The sequence below is a fragment of the Lissotriton vulgaris genome, chromosome 5 (genome assembly GCF_964263255.1).
Source record: "Lissotriton vulgaris chromosome 5, aLisVul1.2, whole genome shotgun sequence".
NCBI lineage: Eukaryota > Metazoa > Chordata > Amphibia > Caudata > Salamandridae > Lissotriton > Lissotriton vulgaris.
In genome coordinates, this window is record NC_141693.1 from 704895681 (window position 1) to 704921021 (window position 25341).

General features: G+C 43.0%; 1 protein-coding gene across 1 annotated transcript in view; it reads right to left on the reverse strand.

Moving 5' to 3' along the window:
* LOC147711417 (polycystin-2-like protein 1) overlaps positions 1-25341 on the reverse strand; it is a 3079390-nt gene that overhangs the window by 206121 nt on the left and 2847928 nt on the right. The window contains 1 exon segment of the mRNA XM_086920165.1: positions 3057-3204. Within this exon segment, the coding sequence (XP_086776291.1) occupies positions 3057-3204 (148 nt within the window).

Genomic DNA, 25341 nt, shown 5'->3' on the forward strand with positions numbered 1-25341 from the left:
CCATACAATCCTACACAAATGCTGTCTTCAAAACACATACAAACAGTGAGTCAGTCATTGATGCATCTATGTGCTAAGTAACAGCCCCACCAAACCATACAGACACTCATACTGATACTAAAAAAACATGTCATGAGTGATGTAATATGTGATGTCATCAGCAGTGCATTGCACGCGCAAGTTATAGTGAGTCCAACTAACTATAACGTGGGAATTTCAATGGTTTTATATCAGTAACATTTCCAGCTAACTATAACTGGTGTGAAACCTATGGTTTTTTCAGTGAATATATAATAAATATTAAATATATTAAATAATAGAATTAATTTTAACAAAATAAAATTAATTTAATATACATTTTAACAAAATATAATAAATAAACATAATTAAGGAAAGTTAAACACACAGACATAATGACTTATACATATAAAAATATATTTACTTTAAAACAATAAACTATTCATTTCAATTTAGTTTATAGGTTTAAAATCATATAAACATGTAAAAAGAATATAAAAATATATATATCAATATTTAAAAGAAAAGAAAAAAAACTTCCAGAATAAATTAAAACATTAAACTATTAAATATATATAAACTTACATTTCCCAATACAGTCAGTGCAACAGAAGGGAAAGTGTTGGATAGCGGAGTGGTAAAAATGACTATTCACACACAAATGAGTACAACTGTAGGGAAAGTGTTGGATTACAGTGGGGTAAAAATTACTATTCCCACTCCAGTGAGTGCAACAGTAGGGTAAGTGTTGGTATAGCGGAGGGATTAAAGTTACTATTCCAACTCCCGTGAGTGTAACAGTAGGGAAAGTGTTGGATAGCGGAGGGGTAAAAATTACTATTCTCACTCCAGTGAGTGCAACAGTTGGGAAAGTGTTGGATAGCGGATTGATAATATTTACTATTCACACTCCATTCAGTTAAAAAATAACAAAAATAATATTATAAAAATAAAGAAATATGTTACAAATTAAAATATAAATATATTTAATATAAAAAATATATATTATGCACATATGGCAAATGTCTACAAATAATATATAAAATAAAATTAAAAAAAGATATTTTTAACAAGAAGATATTTACAAACAAAATCATTAATTATTACATACATTTATTAATTTTATTTCCTACCCTATAACCACATATATTACAACACAATTCTAAATTTAAAAAAATTGTACTTCCATAATTAACATAATTATTTACCATTTAAAGAAATATTAATAATTTAAAAAAAGAAAACTAATAAAAATGTATTAACTTCTCTCACTTTAACCCTATAATCCCCACACCCCACACCTAAAATAAACTTTAAAATAATAAATTACACAATTAAAACTTTTTTTAAATTAAAAACTATTACTATTAAACAACTAATTATAAAGTAAGTAAAATGTATTTAATACCCACCATTTACCCCTCTAAAAGTAAAAATCACACACACACAAATAAGCAATTGCCCCAAATATATATCAAATAATTATTTAAAATTAATAACAACTATATATTAATTAATTAAACACAAATTGCTTCCCAACCTTTACTACTGTAAAGACCCAAAAGAAATACCTAAACGTAATTACACCAATTTGCATATTTAATTTACAATTAATAAATTATTATTAATTAACATCTAATTAATTAGACATAAAATACTTCCCACCAATTAAACCATACAAACCCCACAATCGGCACCTATTTATTATTAATTAATAAAAAATAAATTACTTACCACCTTTTACCCATATAAACCCCAAAATACACACCTAAAATTAATTACACAATTACTATAATGAATTACCAATTAATTAATTACTAATAATTAACAACCAATTATTAATTAATAATACATTACTTTACAAAATTAACACTATAGTATGTCAATGGAATAAATATTATTAAATAATAAAAATCATACATTTAATAGAATTACATTACTTCCCACTCTATTCCCCTATAAACCCACAACCTGCAACAGAACCAAAAAATGCATAATTCAGGTAAAATAAAATTGATAACTACTAAAAATATTACACATATATTAAAAAATGTAAACAATTCTTATACAAAAATACATCACATACATTTAAAATATACACAAAAATGCATAACACTAATTAAACAATCGGTATTTTAAACAACTATATTTTTCCAAACAATATTAAACACTTCGATATTTTTAACATCGACATTACTTACCTTAATTCAATTTTCTTGACCACAATATGCTTGCTGCCGATATTTCTCACTCACAATATTTATGACTCAATATTTCTGTCCGTTGATATTACAAATTCAAAACTCGATATTTTGTTTCCACACCACTATATTGGTTAAAGTACCCTCTGGTGTACATGATTAGGATATTGCAAGTCACCCCTGAGTTCAATAACCCTATAAGAGAACATAGCCTCTGGTCTCATTTCTCTGTATGTTTCTGTAACTCCTTTTTCACTTGCAATATCCTTATACGGTACGACAGTGGGTACTTTATCCCTTATGAAATAGTCGAGTTCTGACATCTTTTCTTTACAATCAGCAACTGAGTGCACTACTGGCCGCTGATTATAAAGAAATTAGAGGCGTGCGTTTATATTGAAATTACAGAACCCCATTAAATATAAAGAAATTAGAGACTGTCGTTTATACAGACATTACAGAATCCCATGTATTATAACATTATGTTGACAGTGATGAGAAAAGGCAGGGACAAGAAAAGCTTACCTTTCATGGTTCAATTACTGAATTAAGCAAGGAAGTGCTATGTATTGTAAAATATAAAAAAGTTAAAAAAAATGTCAATAAAATGTTAAACTTAATAAAGATGTTTTGCGGATATAAACTTTTGACAGCCTGATTCATCTAGATGCTCCTTTAGATCTTTGTTGTTGCGGGACCAATCATTCTGAATGCAGGAATAGAGCGGTTAGTTCATTGTATCAGAATTGTGTACTCTACAAACTGCTTGTCGTTCAATTATGTTCTCAATGGCAATCATTTTCCGTTTGAAATTTAAAACAAGCATGAGACTCTTACTTTACTAACGTTGTCAAACAGCTCACCCATCATTTCTTTCCGTTTTAACTTGTTTTGATCCAAAGGTTCCAGTTTCTTCATAATAAAATCTATTTTTGATGCAATGATGGCAAAAGAGTAGTCCAATTGTAGCACTCGATTCACAAGCCTGTAGAAAATTTAAAAATATATCTTTTTATTTATTTTACAGCTGTATTGTTTCGATCAGAAATATTTTACACAGCGACAATGGCAGAAGATAGATCAATGGAGGTGGATCATTATACATAATGTATATACCTCATGTACATGTGGATTAGTTGCATCACTTGTGGGGACATGACTGGCAAAGACACATATCTATATCAAGTACATTATTCTAACTAAAGAAACAGAGAACAAGATATTTACATATATCATCAATCATGCGCTCGAGCTTCAATAGATATCCTGGAAATAAAAACAAACTGGTTAACAAAGCCAAGAAATGCATAAGCAACCCGGCAACTGAACAAATGCTATGACTGTGATACTTGATACACAACTGGAAGAGATATATATGTAAACGTCTGGCTGTACCATATATTCTGTTAACGTGTGCGAACACAGGTAGTGTCTGGCACACAGTAGAATCTAAGGTTGAACTAATTATAAAATGTATGGTTATTTCAAATTATGAGAATTAATTAAACTTTTGTGATTGCGCTGTAAGTGGTTTCCTGAAACCTTCCTTGACCTCCTAAAAGTTTGGTTTGGTACTTTACTCTTTCAGTGTTACGCCGTTTTATTTACTCTCCTTCTAATCATATAATACCACTTCCTGTGTTAAGTTTGGTGTGTAATATCAGACTTCATACACAAACGTTGTGAATATTGGCATTTATTCCTAGAGATGCAAAATCTCTATGCATGGTATTCATTTTAAAGTATTGTTAGACCTGTCAGCCATAGGGTTGTCTTCCCCAAAACATTTTGCGTTCACCCCTACTACTACTTGTGGACCTACAGCACTTATTGTGCCACCCACTTAAGTAGCTCTTAAAAACATTTCAGGGCTGCCATTGCAGCCTTCATGCAGTTGTAAACTGCCAATTCAAACTGTCAAAATAAACCCCGTGCTAAAACTCCCGTATTTTTACATATGTCACCCCTAAGGTATGCCCTAGACAGTTCAGAGGTCAGAGTAAATGTATTTAAAAAGCTGGGCATGTTCCTTTTAGTATTACATGCCCTGGTAGTGAACAGGTCTTAAATTCGTTTTTCACTAATGTGAGGCCTACCTCTCCCATAGGATAAAACTGGGTAACCTTATTGCATTGAATAAGTAATAACATTGTTTGGGAGCAGGTAGAAATGTCACATTTTTAGTCTAATGAGTAGTATTCAAAATCCTCGTCAATGGTAAAGTCAGATTTTAAATGACAATTCTGAAAATGCCACTCTTAGAACATTAGCATTTTCTTTTCCTAACCATTTAGCCTATGCAACCTGTTTCCTGGGTCACATGACTAGGTGCTGTTGACAGTCAGTCTATGTGTATTCCTCCCAGACAGCCACACTATGGAGGGACAGGGTGTTGGCAGGATGGACCATCCAAGCAGGAGTGGGGGAGAGCTGTGTACAACCCCACTTACACTTCAAAGACAATGCCTCAGCTCACACACAAAGAACTTCACATGATCCCATTGTGACTGCAGACAGCCTGGGACCAGGGCAGGGAGGCAGGATATTCCAGACACTTCACAGGGAAAACCTCAGAAGTTTCTTCCACTTCAAGGCTGGCATCGGGTATATAACTAGGACCCTTATACCCACTCTTCAGTTCACTATGGACCTGTGGAAAGACACTCAGAGGATTTCTATGCTGCCTGTGGCCTGCTGTGTACTTCAAATGACTGCCCAGCTGCACCAAGACTACTCAAAGGGCTAGTTGGATAGCCTCCTGATCACAGCCTCAGGGACAGATAAGGCTCTAACAATCTAGAACCTGCACATGGGTTGGCCTGAGAGAGTCCAGAATCTCCAAGTAGTGCCCCTCCAGTCCTGGACCTTTGCAAGTGGTGCTATAGATGCCTAGAAATCCCAGATCTAAAATCTGGAACTTTTTTGTCAAAAAGTGCTCTAAGAATTGAGAGGAAACCAGTACCTACCTGCTCGCCGATCCACTCAAATTCCATCGCCATTCGGCCTAACTTCACTGCAACTCCTGCTAAGTTCTTTTCCGCAGCAGCAATTCCCGTTAAGTGGCTCCTCGTAGAAGGGGTATCCGACCTAGTGGGGCCTTCGTCAGCTACAGCCCGCAGCTTTGGCCTGCTGGAGATCTTCGACTTAAAAAAAAAAAGGCTAAATCTGAATAAAAACATCTTCACCATGACCTCATGTAGTGGCTCCCTAATGACTACGCTCCTCCTTGGACACCGCCGGTGGCCTTGCCCGCTAGAATTTACCTTCTAAGACATTTTTCTTCATCATTTCTTTTAAGTCCAAAGGTAAGCGGAGACAGGCTCAAACCACTTTGTGTATCCGAACGGCCCTCCATCGTATCAACCATAACTTTTAACTTTGCCCCAGGCTTGCATGACTAGATGTCAGTGTTTGATGCTTTGATCTTAGGTGCTAGTTTTTCTAAAAACTTTAAAAATTCATAACTCTGGTTCTACTAATTAAATTTAATGTCAATTTTTTTCCCTATTTTTCTAATTTGGTGTGGGATTTTTCTTCTGTTGTGTTTTTACTTCATTACTGTTTGAGTCTTCCATAAATACATTAACGTATTGCCTCTAAGTTAAGCCTCACTGCTTTTGTGCCGAGCTGCCAAAGGATTAAGCACAGGTTAATTTCAGGACTTTTTGTGGTTCACCCTGGCAGGGATTGTGGTTTTTGCCATAGAAAGGGCTTCACCCCTGTCAGAAATTAGGGTTCTGGTTGACTGAGGAGTGAGCCCTGATCAAGCAGTAACCGCAATCCTTGTCACGCTAAGGCTCAAGCAAACCCCAAATTAACCTGTGCTAAACCCCCTGGTAGCTTTGCTCAGAGCAGTAGGTTCAACTTAGAAGCAATGTGTAAAACATTTGAGCAACACTTTAAACAGTGATACAGTGAAAACACCACACAAAAAGCCCCCCCACAAGTTAGAAAAATAGAGTAAAATGTAATAAATAAAACAAAACACAAACAACAATAATACAATTAGTAGAACTGGAGTTACATATTTTTAAAGAATTTAATGAAAATTGAGCAGCACTTTTCACCCTAATTGGGGTGGGAACAGGGTCAAGATTGATTTGCATATGGCTGGGTGTAAACTAGGGTGGCACGGTGAGCAAAAGAACAATGGATTTCTCTCTAATTGGGATGGATATGCTCAGACTTGGGTCCCTTGCTCACTGGGCTTCTGGTTTCAAGCAAGCCTATCTGATCAGGGTAATACCCAAAAAGCAGTCCCAGGATGCTTGTTTCCTGTCCAGGGAGGACCTGGCTTCACAATTCGGGATGGATTCTTCCCATGAAGAACAGGTTCAAGACTGTTTTGCATATGCGTGGGTCTAAACTGGGGTGGCACAGTGAGCAACAGAATAATGGATTTAACCCAGATCTCTGGAAAGGGGTTAAATGGATCATTTATTCAGCATTCCGGCAATCTTTTGTATGCATAGCACTTTTCGTCCTAATTGGGATGGGTATGCCCAGATGTGGGTCCCTTGTTAACTGTGCCCTGGTTTCAAGCTAGCTTTGATGATGAGGGGTAATACCCGAAACTGGTCCCAGGATGTTTGCTTCTGGTCCAGGGACGACCTGGCTTAGCAGTTCAGGCTAGACTGTTCCCATGAGGAAGGGGTTCAAGACTGATTTGCATAAGTCTGGGTCTAAACTGTGGTGGCATGGTGAGCAAAATAACAATGGATTTAACCCAGATCTCTTGATGGGGTGAATGCATAATTTATTCAGCATTCCGGCGATCATTTGTATGCGTAGCACTTTTCACCCTTATTGGGATGGGTATGCCGAGACGTAGGTCCCTTGCTAACTATGACACTGGTTTCAAGCTAGCCTGGATGCTGAGGGCTAATACCCCGAAACTAGGGATGGGCGGAATTTGCGTAGTCGCGCTACGCAAAGCTCAGCAAAACAGTAAAAAATCTCTGCGAGCGCACAAACATTCCGCTAACTCACGGAATTGCGTGTTCCACCTGTTCGTAATGGTTTTTTCCAGTTCCCGAACGCTGTTTGGGTCCTCGGGGAGAAATGTCTTGCGAACACGAATTTTGAAAGCGCAAACAAGCAAAAAATCCTGCCAAGCCGCAGATGGCGGAATTTTGGGCAATTCCGCGTTCTCAGTGGAATGCGAAATTACCCAAATTCCGCAAATTCCACATGCGGAAATGAATTTAGCGCCCAGGCCTACCCGAAACTAGTCTCCGGATGCTTGTTTCCATTCCAGGGACGGCCTGGATTGACAGTTCAGGCTAGACTGTTCCCATGAGGAACTGGGTCAAGACTGATTTCCATATGTCTAGGACTAAACTTGGGTTGCATGGTGAGCAAAAGAACAATGGATTTAACCCAGATCTCTTGACTGGGGGTGAATGCATCATTTATTCAGCATTCCGGGGACGATGCTATTAGGTTACTCACCCATTGCAAATCTGGCGCTCCCTCTGACCCTGTCCCTGCTAAACTCATGGGAGAGCTGGCTCCCTCGTTAGCCTGCTCCTTCCTCTCCATCTGGAACGCCTCCCTTCACCATGGCTTTTTCCCTACCACTTGGAAGGAGGCCTTGGTGATTCCCATCCTAAAAAAGGCTGATGCTGATCCCACTGTTTTCGCCAACTACCGCCCCATTTCCCTTCTCCCCAAACCCGCAAAGGTCCTGGAAAAAGCCGTGCAGTTGCAACTCACGGAGTATTTGGAAAGCAACTCTCTACTACACGACTCACAATCTGGATTTCGGGCGGGATTCAGCACAGAGACGGCATTGCTGGAAGTATCGGAAACAATTCGGGAATGCGTGGACAGGGGCGAGGAGGCCATGCTGGTCCTCCTCGACCTGTCCGCTGCATTTGATACGGTCTCCCACCTCATCCTCCTTGACCGACTCAAACAGATAGGCATTGGCGGCACTGCCTTTAGCTGGATCGAGTCCTTCCTTTCAGGAAGAAGTCAGAGGGTATTGTTGCGGCCTTTTAAATCGGAGGAAAAACCCTTGTCATGCGGTGTGCCACAGGGCTCTGCCCTCAGCCCTCTGTTTTTTAACATCTATCTTGCCCCACTGGCCGACGTTGTGGAGTCCTACGGAGTCAGGGTGGTCTCCTATGCTGACGACACTCAGCTGGTGTTCTCCTTCAGAGACCACTCGGACTCCGCGTTCACCAACTTCCGCCAGTGTCTCAACAACATCAGTGTCTGGATGACTGATAACCACCTTAGACTCAATGCAGACAAGACAGAGGTGCTGTTTTTTAACCAGAAAAACCCCATCCCTTCCTCTTGGTGGTGGCCCACGGCACTTGATCCCGCTCCCTCTCCCGTTCACTCTGCTCGTAACCTGGGATTTCAGTTTGACGACTCCCTCTCATGCAAAACTCAGGTCAATAAAGTGACCTCTGCCTGCTTCCTGAAGTTGCGCATGATCAAAAAGATACTCCCCTATCTCCCTCTGGATTCCCGCCGTACAGTTACCCATGCCCTTATCACATCTCACCTGGACTATGCTAACAGCCTTTATGCTGGTGCCCCCCAATATCTGATAGACCGGCTTCAGATTGTCCAGAATGCGGCGGCCAGATTGATTGGTAATATTCCCTACCGTCAATCAGTCTCCGCTTATCGTAAGTAACTTCACTGGCTACCGGTGGCCAGCCGTATCCAGTTCAAGATCCTTACCCTTGCCTACCGAGCCATAAACGACCTCGGACCCAACTACCTGAAAAAACGTGTCTCAATATCCCGTTCCATCAGATCCTTGAGATCCAATGACCTCCGCCTTCTGATCTCTCCCCGTTTCAGACTCTCTAGAATGGGTGGCAGAGGGTTCAGTGTTATCGCGGCAAAATTGTGGAACGCTCTGCCAATCGATCTTAGATTCTGTCCCTCTGAATCCATCTTCCGGGCCAGACTCAAAACTTGGCTCTTCTCTGGACTCTGATTTTTATTCTGCTGTTTTCCCTCCATGCTCCTCTCTTCTCCACTGGAGGTTCAGGTTCTAGCGCCGGGACACCCCCTCGGGGGTAGCTGTGCGCTCTACAAACTACATAAATAAATAAAATAAATAAATTCCATCCAATGTTTGTTTGTGTAGCACTTTTTGCCCTTATTGGGATGAGTATGACCAGATGTAGGTCCCTTGCTCACTATGCTTCTGGTTTCAATCTAGCCTGTCTCATCAGGAATAATACCCAAACCCGGTCCCAGGATGCTTGTTTCCTGTCCAAGGAAGATCTGGCTTTGCAATTCTGGCTGGATTGTTCCCATGAGGAACAAGGTCAAGACTGATTTGCATATGGCTGGGTCTAAACTGGGGTGGCATGGTGAGCAAAAGAACAATGGATTTAAGCCAGGTCTATTGACTGGGTGTCAGAGGATCATTTATTCAGCATTTTGTCCATCATTTATTTGCATAGCACTTTTCACCCTAATTGGGATGGGTATGCCCAGATGTGGGTCCTTTGCTCACTGTGCCACTGGTTTCAAGCTAGCCTGGTTGGTGAGAGTAATACCTCAAAACCAGTCTCAGGATGCTTGTTTCCAGCTCAGGGAGGACCTGTATTGGCAGTTCAGTCTAGACTGTTCCCATGAGGAACGGCGTCAAGGCTGATTTGCATTTGTGTGGGTCTAAACTAGAGGGCCATGGTGAGACAAGGAACAGTGGATTTAACCCAGAACTCTTGGCTTTTGTGTGAATGCAGGATTTATTCAGCATCCTGTCCATCATTTGTTTGTGTTGCACTTTTCGACCTCTGCGGGATGGGTATGCCCAGATGTGGGTCCCTTGCTTACTGTGCCACTGGTTTCAAGCTAGCCTGGCTGACGAGGGGTAGTACCCTGGAACTGGTCCCAGGATGCCTGTTTACAGTCCAGGGAGGACCTTGCTTGGCAGGTCGGGCTAGACTGTTCCCCTGAGGAACATGGTCAAGACTGATTTACATGTGGCTGGGTCTAAACTTGGGTGGCATGGTGAGCAAAAAATGATGGTTTTAACTCAAATCTCCTAACTGCGGTTCAATGCATGATTTATTTTGCATTCCATACATCATTTTTTCTGTAGCACTTTTCGACCTAAGTGACATGGTGTGCCCAGACATGGGTCCCTTGCTCACTGTACCCCTGATTTCAAGCTAGCTTGGCTGGTGAGGGGCAATATCCCAAAACCCGTCCAGGATACTTGTTTCCTGTCCAGGGAGGACTTGGCTAGGGAGTTCAGGCTGCACTGTTCCATGAGTAACTGGGTCAAGACTGATTTGCATATGTCTGGGTCTAAACTGGGGTGGCATGGTGAGCAAAAGAACAATGGATTTAACCCAATCTCTTGACTGGGGGTGAATGCATCATTTATTCAGCATTCTGTCCATCATTTGTTTGCGTAGCACTTTTCACCCTAATTGGGATGGGTATGCCCAGATGTGGGTCCCTTTCTCACTGTGCTTCTGGTTTCAAGCATTTCTGTCTGATCATAAGAAATATCCCAAAACTGGTCCCAGGATGCTTGTTTCCTGTCCAGGGAGTGTAGGAGAGTAGGGTCTGCTTCCTATGGTCACCCCCACTTTTTGCTGTGATACTCTGGTTTTTCGACTTTAGTGTGGCTGTGGGCCTGCTAATCAGACCCACAGCCCAGCTGTTCTCTCTCTAAATTGATACCATGTACTTTAGGTACATACCTAATTGGGAATTGGGTCACCTTTGTGAGCCCTGTACAGTGTACCATAGGTACCCAGGGCATAGGTGCATCCAAGGCTACCAGGGGTTGCAGCATGTATTATGCCACCCCTGGCTGGCCATCCAAACTGACACCACAGGCTGATCACTAAGCTTAATTCAGACACTCTGTTCATCACCACCCCCTTTTCTGAATCGTTTTTGGCCACTATAGGTGTGGCAGGGTATACTCAGACATGAGTCCCTTTCTCACTGCACCATCAGGATTCAAGCAAGCCGGGCCGAAGACGGCTGAAATGCCAGAAACCGGTCCCCGGTAGCTTGTCTCCTTTCTGGTGAAGAATTGGCTTGGTAGTTTAGTCTGCCCTGTTCCCATGATGCACTGGGCCAGGGACAGACTGATTTGCATATAGCCAGGTTCTGAGCTGGGATGGTGCAGTGAGATAAATAACGGTGATGGATCAAGCCCTGATCTTTGGACTGGGTAAGAGAGTCTGTTTAATTCAGACACTCTGTTCATCACCACCCCCTTTTCTGAATCGATCACTAAGCTTGGGCTTGCTTAGATATATAATACCTATATCTAACCTTGTATATAGACACATATATACCTATAAGTCACTCCTATGGCAGGCATTGACAATCCTGAAGGCAGAGTGCTTGGTTTTATGTGAGAGGGTGCTCTAGAATGAGCTGGGCCCTTCTGCAGCTTTCGGAACCATGTCCTTATAGCTGTTCTATGATATAGCAATACCATATAGTCTTAAGTGCATTATTATCCTTGCGGTTAATGCTAACTTTGGTTTGGCTTTATCAAAACATGTTGTGTAAGGTGTCAACACTTTGGAATACTACCCACCCCCCGCCAGTTCTGGGGGTGGGGGTAGCATGCCACTCTTCTAGAGGGAGAAGACATGTAGTTACTGCTTTACCCGGTTAAAGTTAAACAGAGCCTCAGCATCACAAAATGGATGCTGCTGCCACAGACACGAGTCTGACCTCCTGCAGCAGAACAAAACTCCGGCAAGGGAGGCCTTGACAAAAGGTTTCCTGTCGAGGGAGGTGCTAGCACCTCCCCAGACAGCCTGTAGTGTATTGAGGCAGGGTGGGTTTAATGGAAAGATGCGTTTCCAGACACTGCCTGGGGCACACAAGGTGCTCCATGCATAGCCTGGTTCAAACCAGTTACTGGGGCACTTCAGCCCTAGCTCTGGAATGCAACTGGACAAAGGGAAAGGGGTGTAACCACCCCCTTCCCAGGTTCCACCCATAGGAGGGACCTAGCAGGTAATCCAGCCCCTTAGTTTAGTATAAAGATAGGAGCTGTGTCTAGAGACATTAGATTATCCTGGACTGAAACTCTGAAATGAAACTCTTGGACTTTCGACGTTCTATTCTGACTAGAAGACTGAAGACATCTCCCTTGTGGTCAAGGAGTGACCACCCTGTGCAAACAGGCACCACCAGTAACTTGCTGGTTTGCTTTGTCGACGCTCCCGCCGGAACCCGAAGACTCAGCGACTCTGGAACTGGACTTCCAGACTTCTCCAATTCCGATCCACATCCACAGCAAAGGTGAGACCCGTGGCGGACACGAGAGACGTGGGACCGGACACCCTGGACTACCTGCTCTTTGCTAACCATGCAGCTTCTTAGGTACCCTCAAAGTTGTGCATTGGGGATTGAAAAGCCCCAGACCCAAGCAGCATTTGCACCGAAGCTCAGCCCTCCACACTCCACGAGTGCTGCGTGGGGCCTGTGCCTGCATTTCAGCTCAACACGTCTTCCCGGTTGCTAGCCTGTTGGCTAGTGAGCCCTCCAAAGACTTCTTTGTAAAACGAGACCGCTTGCCCTGCAAGGGAGAAGCTCCCCAGACCTTGCTGGTTTGAACTGAAGCCAATCTTCCCATCCTGAGTGGATTGCGTTTGCCAAGGCTTGTTGGGTCCAATCCGGATACCGACACCGCAGTCAACAAGATCTTTTGAGGAATAGCTTGAAACCAGCTCCTGGTTGTCGTCGACGCCTCCTGGTCCTCGTGGCTGCGGAGACAAGCTTCACCTCTTCACCTGATTGCATCTCGACATCGCCTAGTTCCTTCCTGGTTCCTTCCTGGTCACTGGCTAGTGACCCAGACTCTGTCCCCTCTGCTTTCAGGTTCTTCACTGCTCCGATCCACCCTTGGATCCATCCGGACACTTTTCTCCTGGTCGCCTGCAGCACTTTCTTGCAGCTCTCCATAGGAAACAGCGACGAAACCCGACACGAAAGAACACCTTTGGACCGGGCTTCCCTGGGTGAGGTAACTCGAGTACTGCGGTGCACCGGTGGGTGTTGACTCTCGAAGTGTCCTACTTTAAAGGGGTTTTACCGTAGTCCATCCAGAAGTGTCCTTAATCTACTACTTTGTAACTTTTACGTTTCCATTATAACTCTATGGTAACTCACGTGTGTGTTTAGACACTGCACACGTCTCCCGTGGGACTCCTACTTCAAATCCCTAGGTTGTTCAGTGTAGCCACAGCGATTCCTTAGGCCCTAGGCCTATTCACTATTCCTGAAGTGGTTCTTATACCACTTACTTAGTATATGGTTCGTGAGGCCCCTAGGGCAGAATTTTATTTTGTGCAACTTTAAGTATGCTGATTGAATAACTTGCACTGTATCTCGATCTCTGACCTCATAAAGAGTTCAGAGTGGTTGTGTTAGTAATAAATACATATATATTTTATGTATACCTTGTGTGGTGTCCTTTCATTTGATGTTCAAGGGATTATAATTGGTAGAACAGCTTGCTTCACATGCTCTCTGAAGTTTTAGCCTAAGACTTCTTGTCCATGCTACCACTAGGATAGCTGATCTATAAGGTTGACTTTACAACCACCATCATGAGGGTCGTTTAGACTGGTGCAGGGTGCCCACTAGAATAGTGGACATCACATACCAGGCTAACTTCTCACAGGGAGGATCTGGCTTTGCAATTTGGACAGGATCGTTCCCATGAGCAACAGGGTCAAGACTGATTTGCATATGGCTGAGTCTAAACTGGGGTGCCATGGTGAGCAAAAGAACAATGGATTTAACCCAGATCTCTTGACTGAGGGTTTATGCATTATTTATTCAGCATCCCGTCCATGATTTGTTTGCGTGGCACTTTCCGATCTAAGTGGCATGGGTATGCTCAGACGTGGGTCCCTTGCTCACTGTGCCACTGATTTCAAGCTAGCCTGGCTGATGAGGGGTAATACCCTCAAACCGATCTCAGGATGCTTGGTTCCAGGCAGGGAGGACATGACTTGGCAGTTCGGGCTGCACTGTTGCCAAAAGGAACAGGGTCAAGGGTGATTTGCATATGGCTGCTTTGTGCTCCAGCCTGGTGGAAGAACATTACTCTTTCCCTACCTGTGCTTTTGGGTAGGAAAAAGATGATGCCCTGTGGGTTGGAGACACCGCCATACCATTACTGAGCCTGTCCCGGGGCGTGGGGTCCCCGGAGCCATAAAATGGCTCTGGGAGGTAGGGGCATGTGGCCCCCCGCCCAATGTAGTAGACTGCAGCCCTGGGGGATGAGATCCCCAGACTTCTTCAGGCTTGGGGAGGGGGTTTGTGCAGCTTCCCTTCCCTTGAAATAACATTCACGGTGGATGGGGTCAATCTCAGCGTTTATAGGCTTGTGGAAGTAGGCCACTTGCCCCTTCCCTTAATTGTTTATATAGCCACGGGGATGGGGTTCTTGAAGCCTTTTAAGTCTGTTGAGTGGTGCCACCCCCTCCATTAATTGTCAATGCACTGGCCCCAGGCACTAGCCCACCCTGGGGGAGTCATGTTTGTAATGTAAGATCCTCCACGAATTCCCAATAAAACAAAACAAAAAAAACCTTTTAGGTTCCAGGTGGGGTCCCTCTGGCCTAAGATCCTGGGGTAGAAAAAGTATACCTACATGGTGGTCTCAGCATAGGAAACACTGAGTAAAGTTGTCTGCTGTGTTATGATATTGGTTGTGATATGTCGTCATCAACATCTTATGGATAGGGATTATTTCCCTGGTGAAATTGTGAGAAGTGGTTGATACAGTTGATCTTAGTGCACAGGGACTACCTTTATCATTTTGGGTTAGATGCTGCTGGTCCTAGTCTCACTTGAAGCAAATGGTAATGATAGGTATAGAAATAAGATTGTTTTGTACTACTTTTTGAGTGAAAGAGAAACTTTTAAATTGCTCTAAGTGGAGCAAACAAGATGTTGAAAAATGCTTGCATTGTATTTTGAATTTGCTTAGAATACGTGCCAAAGAAAATTGTAAAGGAGGGCGAACTGCTGCAAATAAAGGTGTTTCACAGGGTGCCATGCTGGGACTGGGCGGTTGGTGTAAAATCGAGACGAGATTGGTTGAACATGTCACAAGAGTTGGTGTTGGTTGTGAGTGTCGAACAAGAGGATGGTGGGAAAATAAATTATTTCCTGCTTTAACAGGGAGGGAGAAGATTAACCACCTGAGGGTACGCCAGGATACACAGTCATGATGAATAAAGGATTACGCATATGACTTTGGCTTGCACATTGGCAGAGGTATGAAACATGATGGTACTTTACAGTTACGTTTTTATTGAACGTATAATTTGAGATTATTGAAAAAGTAAAGAGGAAATTATACGAATTAAGACCTCTTCCTAGATCCGCCCAAATAAAAGCACTTAATGTGTGGGAATACAAAGCACAGCAAAATTAGAAAGAAATATACAGAGGGTAATATACACAAACTATAAGTACATATGCAGATGCTGGGAGAGATTTGCAGCAGAAAGCATGGTGAGCAGACATTACTGCGGGAACTGAAATGTATCCACTTATAAGAGTAATAGAAGAAGTCAGAAGAAAGTGCAAGGAAAAGAAAAAAACATTTAGAGACGAAGAACACTAATAATGTAGCTATTGCTGAGGATTGCGACCTTGATGATTTTCTGAATCTGTCCACCACCATACATACAATGAGTCCCAATTTGAAAGTCCCAATAATTGTAGAGCCAAATTCCAAATGCACCTACTATGCATGTGATTTAAAATGAGCCAACACTTATTTCCCCTATAGTAGGTGATACTGGGATGATAGCTCCTTTGAATCTGAGTGTTAAATGCTCCGGATGCTTTGACAGTTTCTGTTACTATTGGTCCAGTTGCACCACTTTACAAACCTGGATTGCAGGGTTATCCTAATCGTAGCTTGGTCTTTCCTACTGGAATGAACAATTTATTTAATACCCCTATGGATTCAACTTGGAGTTCTATCAAATCCTATGGTCCTGACTTGAGGAAACATTGTAAATCTGAGGAGTGTGAATGTTAATTCGAATCAAACACACTCCAATCTTGGTAGTAGAATAGTCCAGAGTTCACTACCATTTTACATACCAAGAAGGAGTGAATCTCCACATGTGAATTATTCTGCCTCAGATGTGACGGTACAACTGAAAACCACACATCCCTAAGCAATAATAATGCATGCATTGCCTGGAGTAAGTGGAAATTCAGATGGACAAGAATTGAGGGCAAATGTGCCTAAGGAGAATATATGTGTTACTCCTTAAGAATTTGATGATTGGCTAAAGGATTTAAATAATCAAATTTACTAATAAAAATCCAGTGACTGCAGAAGCACCAGAGAGAGAAAAAGTAATAGATGTAGCTAAACTAAGGGTTGGATTGGAAGATATGATCAGTCCATCCCAATTAAATACCTTCCAGGATGATTCATTATTATTCCTTGTGAAAGACATTACAAGGCGAGCAAGACAGAATCATTAAAAATGTACTGAATTAGCCCAAAAATGTGAGATTGTTGTACGAAAGTCAAGGGTGGTGTAGAGAACTTACCGATTGATTTTAGCAACAAGGACATTCATAATATGAGGTTATCAGGATTGAAGCTGCAGATTAAGGAGGTCATGACATTATTTAGAAAATGGAATGAGATTGACAAATGGGAAGCTAAATGGATTAAGAAAAGGAAACAGAGAAAGTAAGATACGTGCACCTTCAGTGGTGATTGATGATGGCGATAAAACACTAATGTTTTCCATGCAAGAAGTACCTGGAGGAGGATATGTACATATGCCTTGGTCTAGAACTGATATTTTTTCATTCACAAAGGCATTCTCGAAACTGAGAGATAACCCAGTAGAATGGTACAGACAAATTGAATGGTTTCTGAAAATTTCAAAAGTTCTGTGGATACATTTTAATACCCTGTTTGGTATTGTGGTTCCTGGAGACTATCAGACAGAATGTGAAGTGTCTGCAGATTGGCCCAAAACAGAACCAGCCAGGGATCCGAGAGCTTGTGCCCTATCTCCAGTGGCATTGAGGGTATTTCAGCAAGTGATTACTTTCCTGAAAACCAAGATTTTACCTAAAAAAGTAGATTGGCTAAAAATTGACAGAACAGCAGGAGAACTCAAAGAAACTGTTCATGCTTATTAAGAGAGATTGATTCAGGTTTTCTGACAGTATAGTGGAATAGAAAATGTGGCTGAAAATGATATGGGACATTTTGTTTACAGATTTGTGAACTTCTTTAGACCCAAGATTGCTTCCATGATTCGTCAGCATTTAATATACTGGCAGAACAGGTTAATGGATGAAATGTTATGCTTCGCAAAATATTGCAGAGATGAAGTAGAGCTGAAACACAAAAAAGTATGGAGAAGTTGATGACTGTTCAGATGAAAGCAGACAAAGAGATCAGAATTCTTCAGGTTTTGCCAACCCAGTTCCAGCACATGGAGGATATAAGTTGGCTCCAGTGATGCAGGGTGTTAATGGGTTTCAGCAGCAACAGACTTTCCAGACACATGGTGGAGGTCTTTGCATTCTAGTTGATACTAGAATGTGTGTTGATGTGTCTGTTTAAAGAAATCAAATGCTTGTCACATGAGTGGCAAGCTGGGACATTGGAAATGCAAATGTAGGTTTAATGTAAATAATAGTGGAAATCAGGTCTAGAGTGGAGGGTAGGCACAGTCTCAGGGACATAACATTGTTCAGACCTAGCAATTACCGAGACAGGGAATTCCAAACTCTAATGTGTCTCTGAATCAGTGCAGATACCACAAGCCCCAATGCAACAACCAAATGTCCAGACACTAAGATATAATACAAATCAGGTTCAACAACAGAATCAAAATTATTTCCCAAATCAGAATGCATCACAACAATATTTGATTGAGATAGGTGATTTTGACGTTGACCCGTTAGCATGACAATGTCTGAAGGTAGAGGAGGACTGCGTACTTGGCAGATCACAGTGGTCCTTATGTGGGCGAAGAGGTGAATGGTAATCATATAATATTCCTTTTTGACACTGGTGCTACCCGTTCTCCTGTGAAAATGGCAGAGGTTCCCAACCTACTTCTCTCGGGAGAAAGAATCCAAGTTGTAGGAGTCTCAAACAAACAAATGTCCACCCCAATTTATGAAGCACCTTTAAAAATAGGTTCCTTTGATGATCAACATCGGTTTTTAGTGTGTGATTCAAGTCCAGTGAATCTCCTTGGATGAGATTTATTATGCAAGCTAAATTTTTCCATTGATTGTACTCCAAATGATATTGAGTTTAACAAATGATGAGGATGTTGTCTTTAAACTTGCAAGACAGAAATCAGATGTAGGGGTGTATCCTCCTCTGACTAAAGAAGGCTGGCCCATTGAACTGAGATACACTGTTTTACCTAAAGTCTGGGCCTTTACAGGTAAAGATATCAGACCAATCACAGGTGTAGAACCAGTCCGTATTACCGTAAAACCAAACTCCGAATTTCCAAGAATCCCATAACACAATTTTACCCCAGATGCTGTTGCCGGAATGTTTCCCGTGATTAACTCAATGATCGAGCAAGAAATCTTGGAGTAGATAATAGGAACTCCATGTAACTCACCCATAATGGGCTTACAGAAGCCAAATTGCAAGTATAATATTGTGCAGGATTTGAGGAAAATTAACTCTATTGTTGTTCCTTGTTGTCCTGTGGTACCGAATCCAACTGTGATTCTATTCCAGATTCCATGTGAAGCAGAATGATTTTCTGTCATCCTTGCCAGGCCTTCTTCCCTATTCCATTGCATGAGGATACTAAATATCTCATTACTTTTTGCTTCGGCAGTCATGTTTTGGCATGATGCCGAGTCCCACAAGGGTATATGGAAAGCCCCTTGATTTTTTTATAGGATACTCAAAAGGAATCTTGCATCTCTGGTAATGCCTCTCCCTTTCAGCCTTGGTCCAGTACATCAATGGCATTTCAGTGGTGTCAAGCATACAAAGGGCATGCAGAAATGATATTATTGCAATACTGAATCACCTCACCAGAAATGGACATAAAGTGTCTCAGATGAAGTTACAGTTTTGCAAAATGGAAGTCCTGTACTTATGACATCTGTTAGACTTGGCTTTTTCAGATGGTTCACCCCAATACTTTTTGCTTTTTGGCCTCCTATTTTTGGCCCTGGTTTTGTTGGTTTTCTGACTCTGGGCCCTTTACCTTTGCTATCAGTGGTAAAGTGCATATGCTCTCCATGTAAACTGTGTTTATGGATTAGTGTTTCCATGTTTGGCTTATTTGATTTAGTGTTAAGTCCCTAGTACAGTGCACTGTGTGTGCTCAGGGCCTGTAAATCAAATGCTGCTAGTGGGCCTGCAGCACCAGTTGTGCCACCCACACAACCAGCCCTTAAAAGGGTTCTCCCACATGCCACTGCAGTGTACTGCGCACAGTTTTTACTGGCATGTCGACATGGCAAGGGCACCCTCTTGCCAAGCCCTTACCTTCCCTGTTATTACATGAAAATCACCCGAAGGTGGGCCCAAGCGACCCCTATGGGCAGGGTGCTGTGTATATGAAAGGTAGGATATGTACTGGTATGGGTGACAGGTCATGATAGTGAAATACAGTGTATTTCATTTTTGACTATTGAAAGGCTATCTGTCCTGTAGGATAGTATGGGAGTTTACTTATAACATCTTATGAGTATATTTTCACATTGGGGTAAGAGGGAGAAATGGAGTTTAATAGAAACGCATCTTTTAGTAAAGATGATTCTTATGTTCTGTGTTTGAAAATACCACTTTTAGAAGTAGGTATTTTCTTGCTTAGCCATCTTGTGAGCCTCTGCTGGGTTTTGGATTGAATGTCTGGCTTTGGAGTGATAGGGGCTGGGGATGTACATTCTTTTCTTACAGCTACTGGGGGTTGAGGTATGTCCTGCATCACCAGGATGAGTCAGGGCGGGCTGAATAGACCTGGACTGCATTTAGAGTAGTAGGAGGAGATTTCCTTGCACCTGAATGGGCCTGATCTGCCTTGGACTATGCTGTCTCCACCTCAAGCCAGGAAGCTGGGCCAGAGAGGACCAACCCAGTTTGGAATAAGCACAGACAATCTCTGCCCCCAGAGAACAAAGAGAAATGCAGTATAAATATTGGGACCCAGACCCCAGAACTTTAGAACTCTTTTAGGACCAAAAAGACTGCCAAGGAGAAGAGCTGGAGAAGATGTGAGGATGAACTACCACTTTGCTGTGTTGGCCTGCAGTGGCTGCTTCTGTCTTGGGCAATGAAAGTATTGTACTGAACTTTCTGCAACTTGTTTGTGTGAGTTTCTCCAAGGGCTTGAGGTAGAGCTTGCCCCTGTTCAAGAAGTCTGAGGAACAGCAAAGACTTCAAGTTCATCTGCTACCAGCACTGAGAACTGTGTGTTTTGTGCTGCAATTAAAGAAAAAGCAACCCAACGCCATCAATGACGTCGCTGCCGACTCTACGTCTTTAAGGCACTGCAGAGGGAACCACGCACTTCGCACTGCAACCCTGGTCTCACCGACGACACCACCCAACGCTGCCACCGAGCTGCTGCTTGCACCGTGACCTGTTGGCCTGTACTCCGCATTGCCTTGCTTCACGCTGCCGCCCTGGTATTACAGATGACCTGTATTTCTAAAGGTACTGTTTTGCTAGCCGTTCCAATGGCGTAGATGGCCTAGGACACCGCTGTGAGCCAGATCTGTTTGGATTTGTTGTTCACGATGCAGTGATAGCCCCAGATGTAGCAATTGACTTCAGGAAGCTGTATTTCAAGACTATTTTTGAGTATTGATATTTCTGAAAACTGTATGATGGATTTGTATCATTTTTGGTCTTGTTCGCATAGGTAAAGATTTTTTTTTTTTGCTTAAAATAATGTGGTGCCTTCTGTATTACTATTGGTTATGTGCAAATGCTTTACACACTACCTCTGAGATAAGCCTGACTGTTTGTGCCAAGCTACCAATGGGGGTGCAGGGGTTATTTCAGTAGTGCAAAAAGGGGACGGGATGCGACTCAGCTGCCGGCTTAAGCTGTCACACAGGTCATTGATTACCTATTTGCCCGTAAGGGCGGAGGGGGGGTTTGGGGGAGGGTTCTGAGGGATAGGGTGTTCTGGGGAAGAGTGAAGGGGGTGTAGGATACAGCACAGCATCTGAGATTTGTGGGTGGACACAAGAGGTGTAGCAAAGTAACTAAAAACAAAGAAAGAGGGAGTTCAGAAATTAAGATGGGGAATTTAAGTACTGATTTAGAGGGTAACTGGTTGGGATACTTGATTGATATGTTTTAATGAGCATATGAATTGCTTCAGTTAATGTATGTGGCCTCTATGACCAGGTCAAAAGACAACGGGTTTCAGCAATTCTAAGAAGGATGCGGCTGGATTTCGTATGCTTGCAAGAGACACACAGAGGGAGCAGAGGGGGATTTAATGGAGCTGTTGGGGTTTCATTTGGTTGCAAATACCAAGCAGGGGGCTAAAACCAGAGGGGTGGCTATACTCTCCAGGCAAAGTGATGTTACAGTCAAGAGAAAGATGGAATATCATTGGGGCAGATGGGTTTTGGCGGAATGTATGATAAATGGCGAAACGGTTACCTTGTGTTCAGTCTATGGATCCACTGAGGGCGACCCTGATATATTTGAATTTTTAGATCTAGTGTTAGCCTCCTGGCCTATACCAGTTATCCTGTGCAGAGACTTTAACATAAATTGGATGGGGGGTTGTGGACGGAGGCAGGCGACCGGTATGTGGGTCGAAAGAAAAGGACGTTCCGAGCAATCTCTAACCTGGCACGGAATAACTCTTTAACAGATGTGTGGGCACATTTGAAGCCCAATGATCTTGGTTGCACCTACTATTCGGCCCCTCATAAGGTCTGTGTTAGGCTTGATTATTTTTTTACATCAAACTCACTGTTGTCAAGATGCCAGATTGAGAAACTACCTCCGATCATTTCCGACCATAACCCTATAGTTTTAACAGTAGAAATTGCAGGGGTGACTAGGCCTGAGCATGTTTGGACCTTTGAGAGAGGGCTGCTAAAAGATGTAAGATACGTGCAGCATATGAAGGAGTGCATAGTAGGTTCATGGGACATTAAAAGAGGTAGTACCTCTTCAGGGGTGGCCTGGAATGCTTTTAAAGCGGGTGTACGAGGAGAGACGCTGAGCTTTAGCTTGCATAGACAGAAATAGGAGGAATTGATTTAAAAAAAATTCCAAGGCAGTCGCTGACACAGAGGATGAATTGAATGCAGCAATTATATCGGGGGCACCTCTGGATCAGGCTCTGCTTAAAGTCACATGGGCAAAGTCTGATGCACAGGAGATTATAACTAACAAAACAGCTGCTACTTTCCTGGCAAGAAAGGAGCAATGCTATGAGTTAAGTTAGCGGGTTGGGCATACATTAGCAGTACGTACGAGACAGAAAGCGGCTATCAGGGAGGTTAAGGGGATTTCGGATGGAAAGGGTGGTACAGTTAATGAATTGGATGGGATTTAAGAGATTTTTAGGCAATTTTATGCTAGCCTATATAATGAAGAGCAGCCGAAAGACCCCCTTGAAATCCAAGTGTATCTTAGGGACATCTTTGTATCATCAATCATCGAGGGAGATAGGGAGGCATTGGAAGCACTTTTGGCTGCCAAAGACATCTTTAAGGCTCTGAGCAGCTTCCCCTCAGGTAAAGCCGCAGGGACCGGTCAGATTCCCATCTAATTTTATAACGTTTTCCAGGAGGTAGTCTGTACCAATTTAATTGAAACAATACAGCAGGCCCAGTTGGGTATTTCCACCCCGGGCTCTTCGGCAGGCACTGATATATGTCATTTTAAAAAAAGGGAAACCGCCTACAGAACCAGGGTCTTACAGGCCAATAACTTTAATGAATTCCGACGCAAACATCTTTTCCAAGGCCATGGTTCTAAGGCTCAGTAAGGCTATGGGTAAGTTGGTTAGTCCCACTTAGCATGGCTTTATCCTTGGGACAGCTACTACGCAACATGTCCACAGAGTTATCACTCTCTTCGATGCCGCCGAAATCTCAGGAGAACCCATGGCAGTCATGTTATTGGACGCCAAAAAGGCATTTGATCGGGTGACCTTGGACTACCTTTGGACGGCTTTGAAGTGGAGTGGTATTGGAGAGGGATTCATTAAGGCAAATCAGGCTTTGTATAAAGACCCCACCGCCCGACTCAGAGTTAATGGAGGGTATACAGCGCCCTGGCAAATTAAGCGCGGCACACACCAGGGTTGCCCATGCTCACCGCTATTATTTGCTGCGAGAATTTGGCCTGATATGTGATGTCCACTATTCTAGTGGGCACCGTTTATAAGTCCAAACAACCCTTATGGTGATGGTTGTAAAGTCAACCTTATAGGCCAGCTATCCTAGTGGTAGCATGGACAAAGCAGTCTTAGGCTAATACTTCAGAGAGCATGTGAAGCCACTTGTTTTACCAATAATAACCCCTTGAATACCAAATGAAAGGACACCACACAAGGTATATATCAAATATATATGTATTTATTACTAACACAACCCCTCTGTACTCTTTATGAGGTCAGAGTTCGAGATACAGCACAAGTGACTCAATAAGCATACTATAAGTTGCACAAATACAATTCTGCCCTAGGGGCCTCACGAACCATTTACTAAGTAAGTGGTATAAGAACCACTTCAAGAAAGGTGAGTAGGCCTAGGGCCTAGGAAATCGCTGGGACTACACTGAGTAACCAAAGGTTAGGAAGCAGGAGTCCCACAGGATGCATGTGCAGTGTCTAAATACACACACGGGTTCTCATAGATTTTCAATGGGAAAGTAAAGTTTACAAAGTAGTTGATTTTGAGCACTTCCGGATGGACTACGGGGAAACCCAGTTAAACTAGGACACTTGGATAGTTATTACCCACGGGAGAACCGGAGTATTCGAGTTACCTCACCCAGGGAAGCCGGGTGCATAGGTGTTCTTTCATGTCGGGTTTCGTTGTTGAATCCTAAGGAGAGCTGCACAAAGATGCTGCAGACGACCAGGAGGAAGATGTCCGGATGGATCCAAGGGTGGATCGGAGCAGTGAAGAACCTGAAAGCAGAGGGGACAGAGTGTGGGTCACTAGCCAGTGACCAGGAAGGAACCAGGAAGGAACCAGGCGATGTCGAGCTGCAAACAGGTAAAAAGTGAAGCTTGACTCTGCAGCCACATAGACCAGGAGGCGTTGATGATGAGCAGGAGTTGGATACAGACTGTACCACAAAGGATCTCGCTGTTGGCGGTGTTGGCTTCCAGATTGGAGTCAACAAGCCTTGGCAACGGCAACCCACGCATGAAGGGAAGATCGGCTTCTATTCAGACCAGCAAGATCTAGGGAGCTTCCCCTTTACAGGAAAGCAGGAGCAAGCCCAGAGCAACCAGGCAAGTAGTGTTGATTCAAAAAGGATGTCTTCAGGAGGGCCACTAGCCAATGGGCTAGCAACTGCAAAGACTCGTCAAGGAGAAATGCAGGTGCAGGCCCCACGCGGCACTCGTGGAGTGTGGAGGGCTGAGCTTTGGTGCACTTACGGTTCGGGGTTGCGGCTTCTCAAGTCCCAATGCACAACTTCAAGGACACCTCAAAAGCAGCACAGTTAGCAAAAAGCAGGTACTGCAGGTAGTCCGGTCCCACATCTCTTGTGCCCGCCATGAGTCTCAGCTTTGCTGTGGATGTGGGTCGGAGTCAGAGAAGTCTGGAAGTCCAGAGGCTGCATCACTAAACCTTCCAGTTCTGGCGAAGCATCGACAAAGCAAACCGGCAAGTCACTGATGGTGCCTGTTTGCAGAGGGTGGTCACTCCTTGACCACAAGGGAGATTCATCCATCTTCTAGGTGCAGTAGAATGTCGAAGGTCCAGAGTTTCGTTTCAGAGTTTCAGTTCAGGATAATCTAATGTCTCTAGACACAGCTCCTAGCTTTATACTAATGTAAGGGGCTGGGTTACCTGCTAGGTCCCTCCTATGGGTGGAAACTGGTAAGGGGGTGGTTACACCCCTTTCCCTTTGTCCAGTTTCGCACCAGAGCTGGGGCTGGAGTGCCCCAGC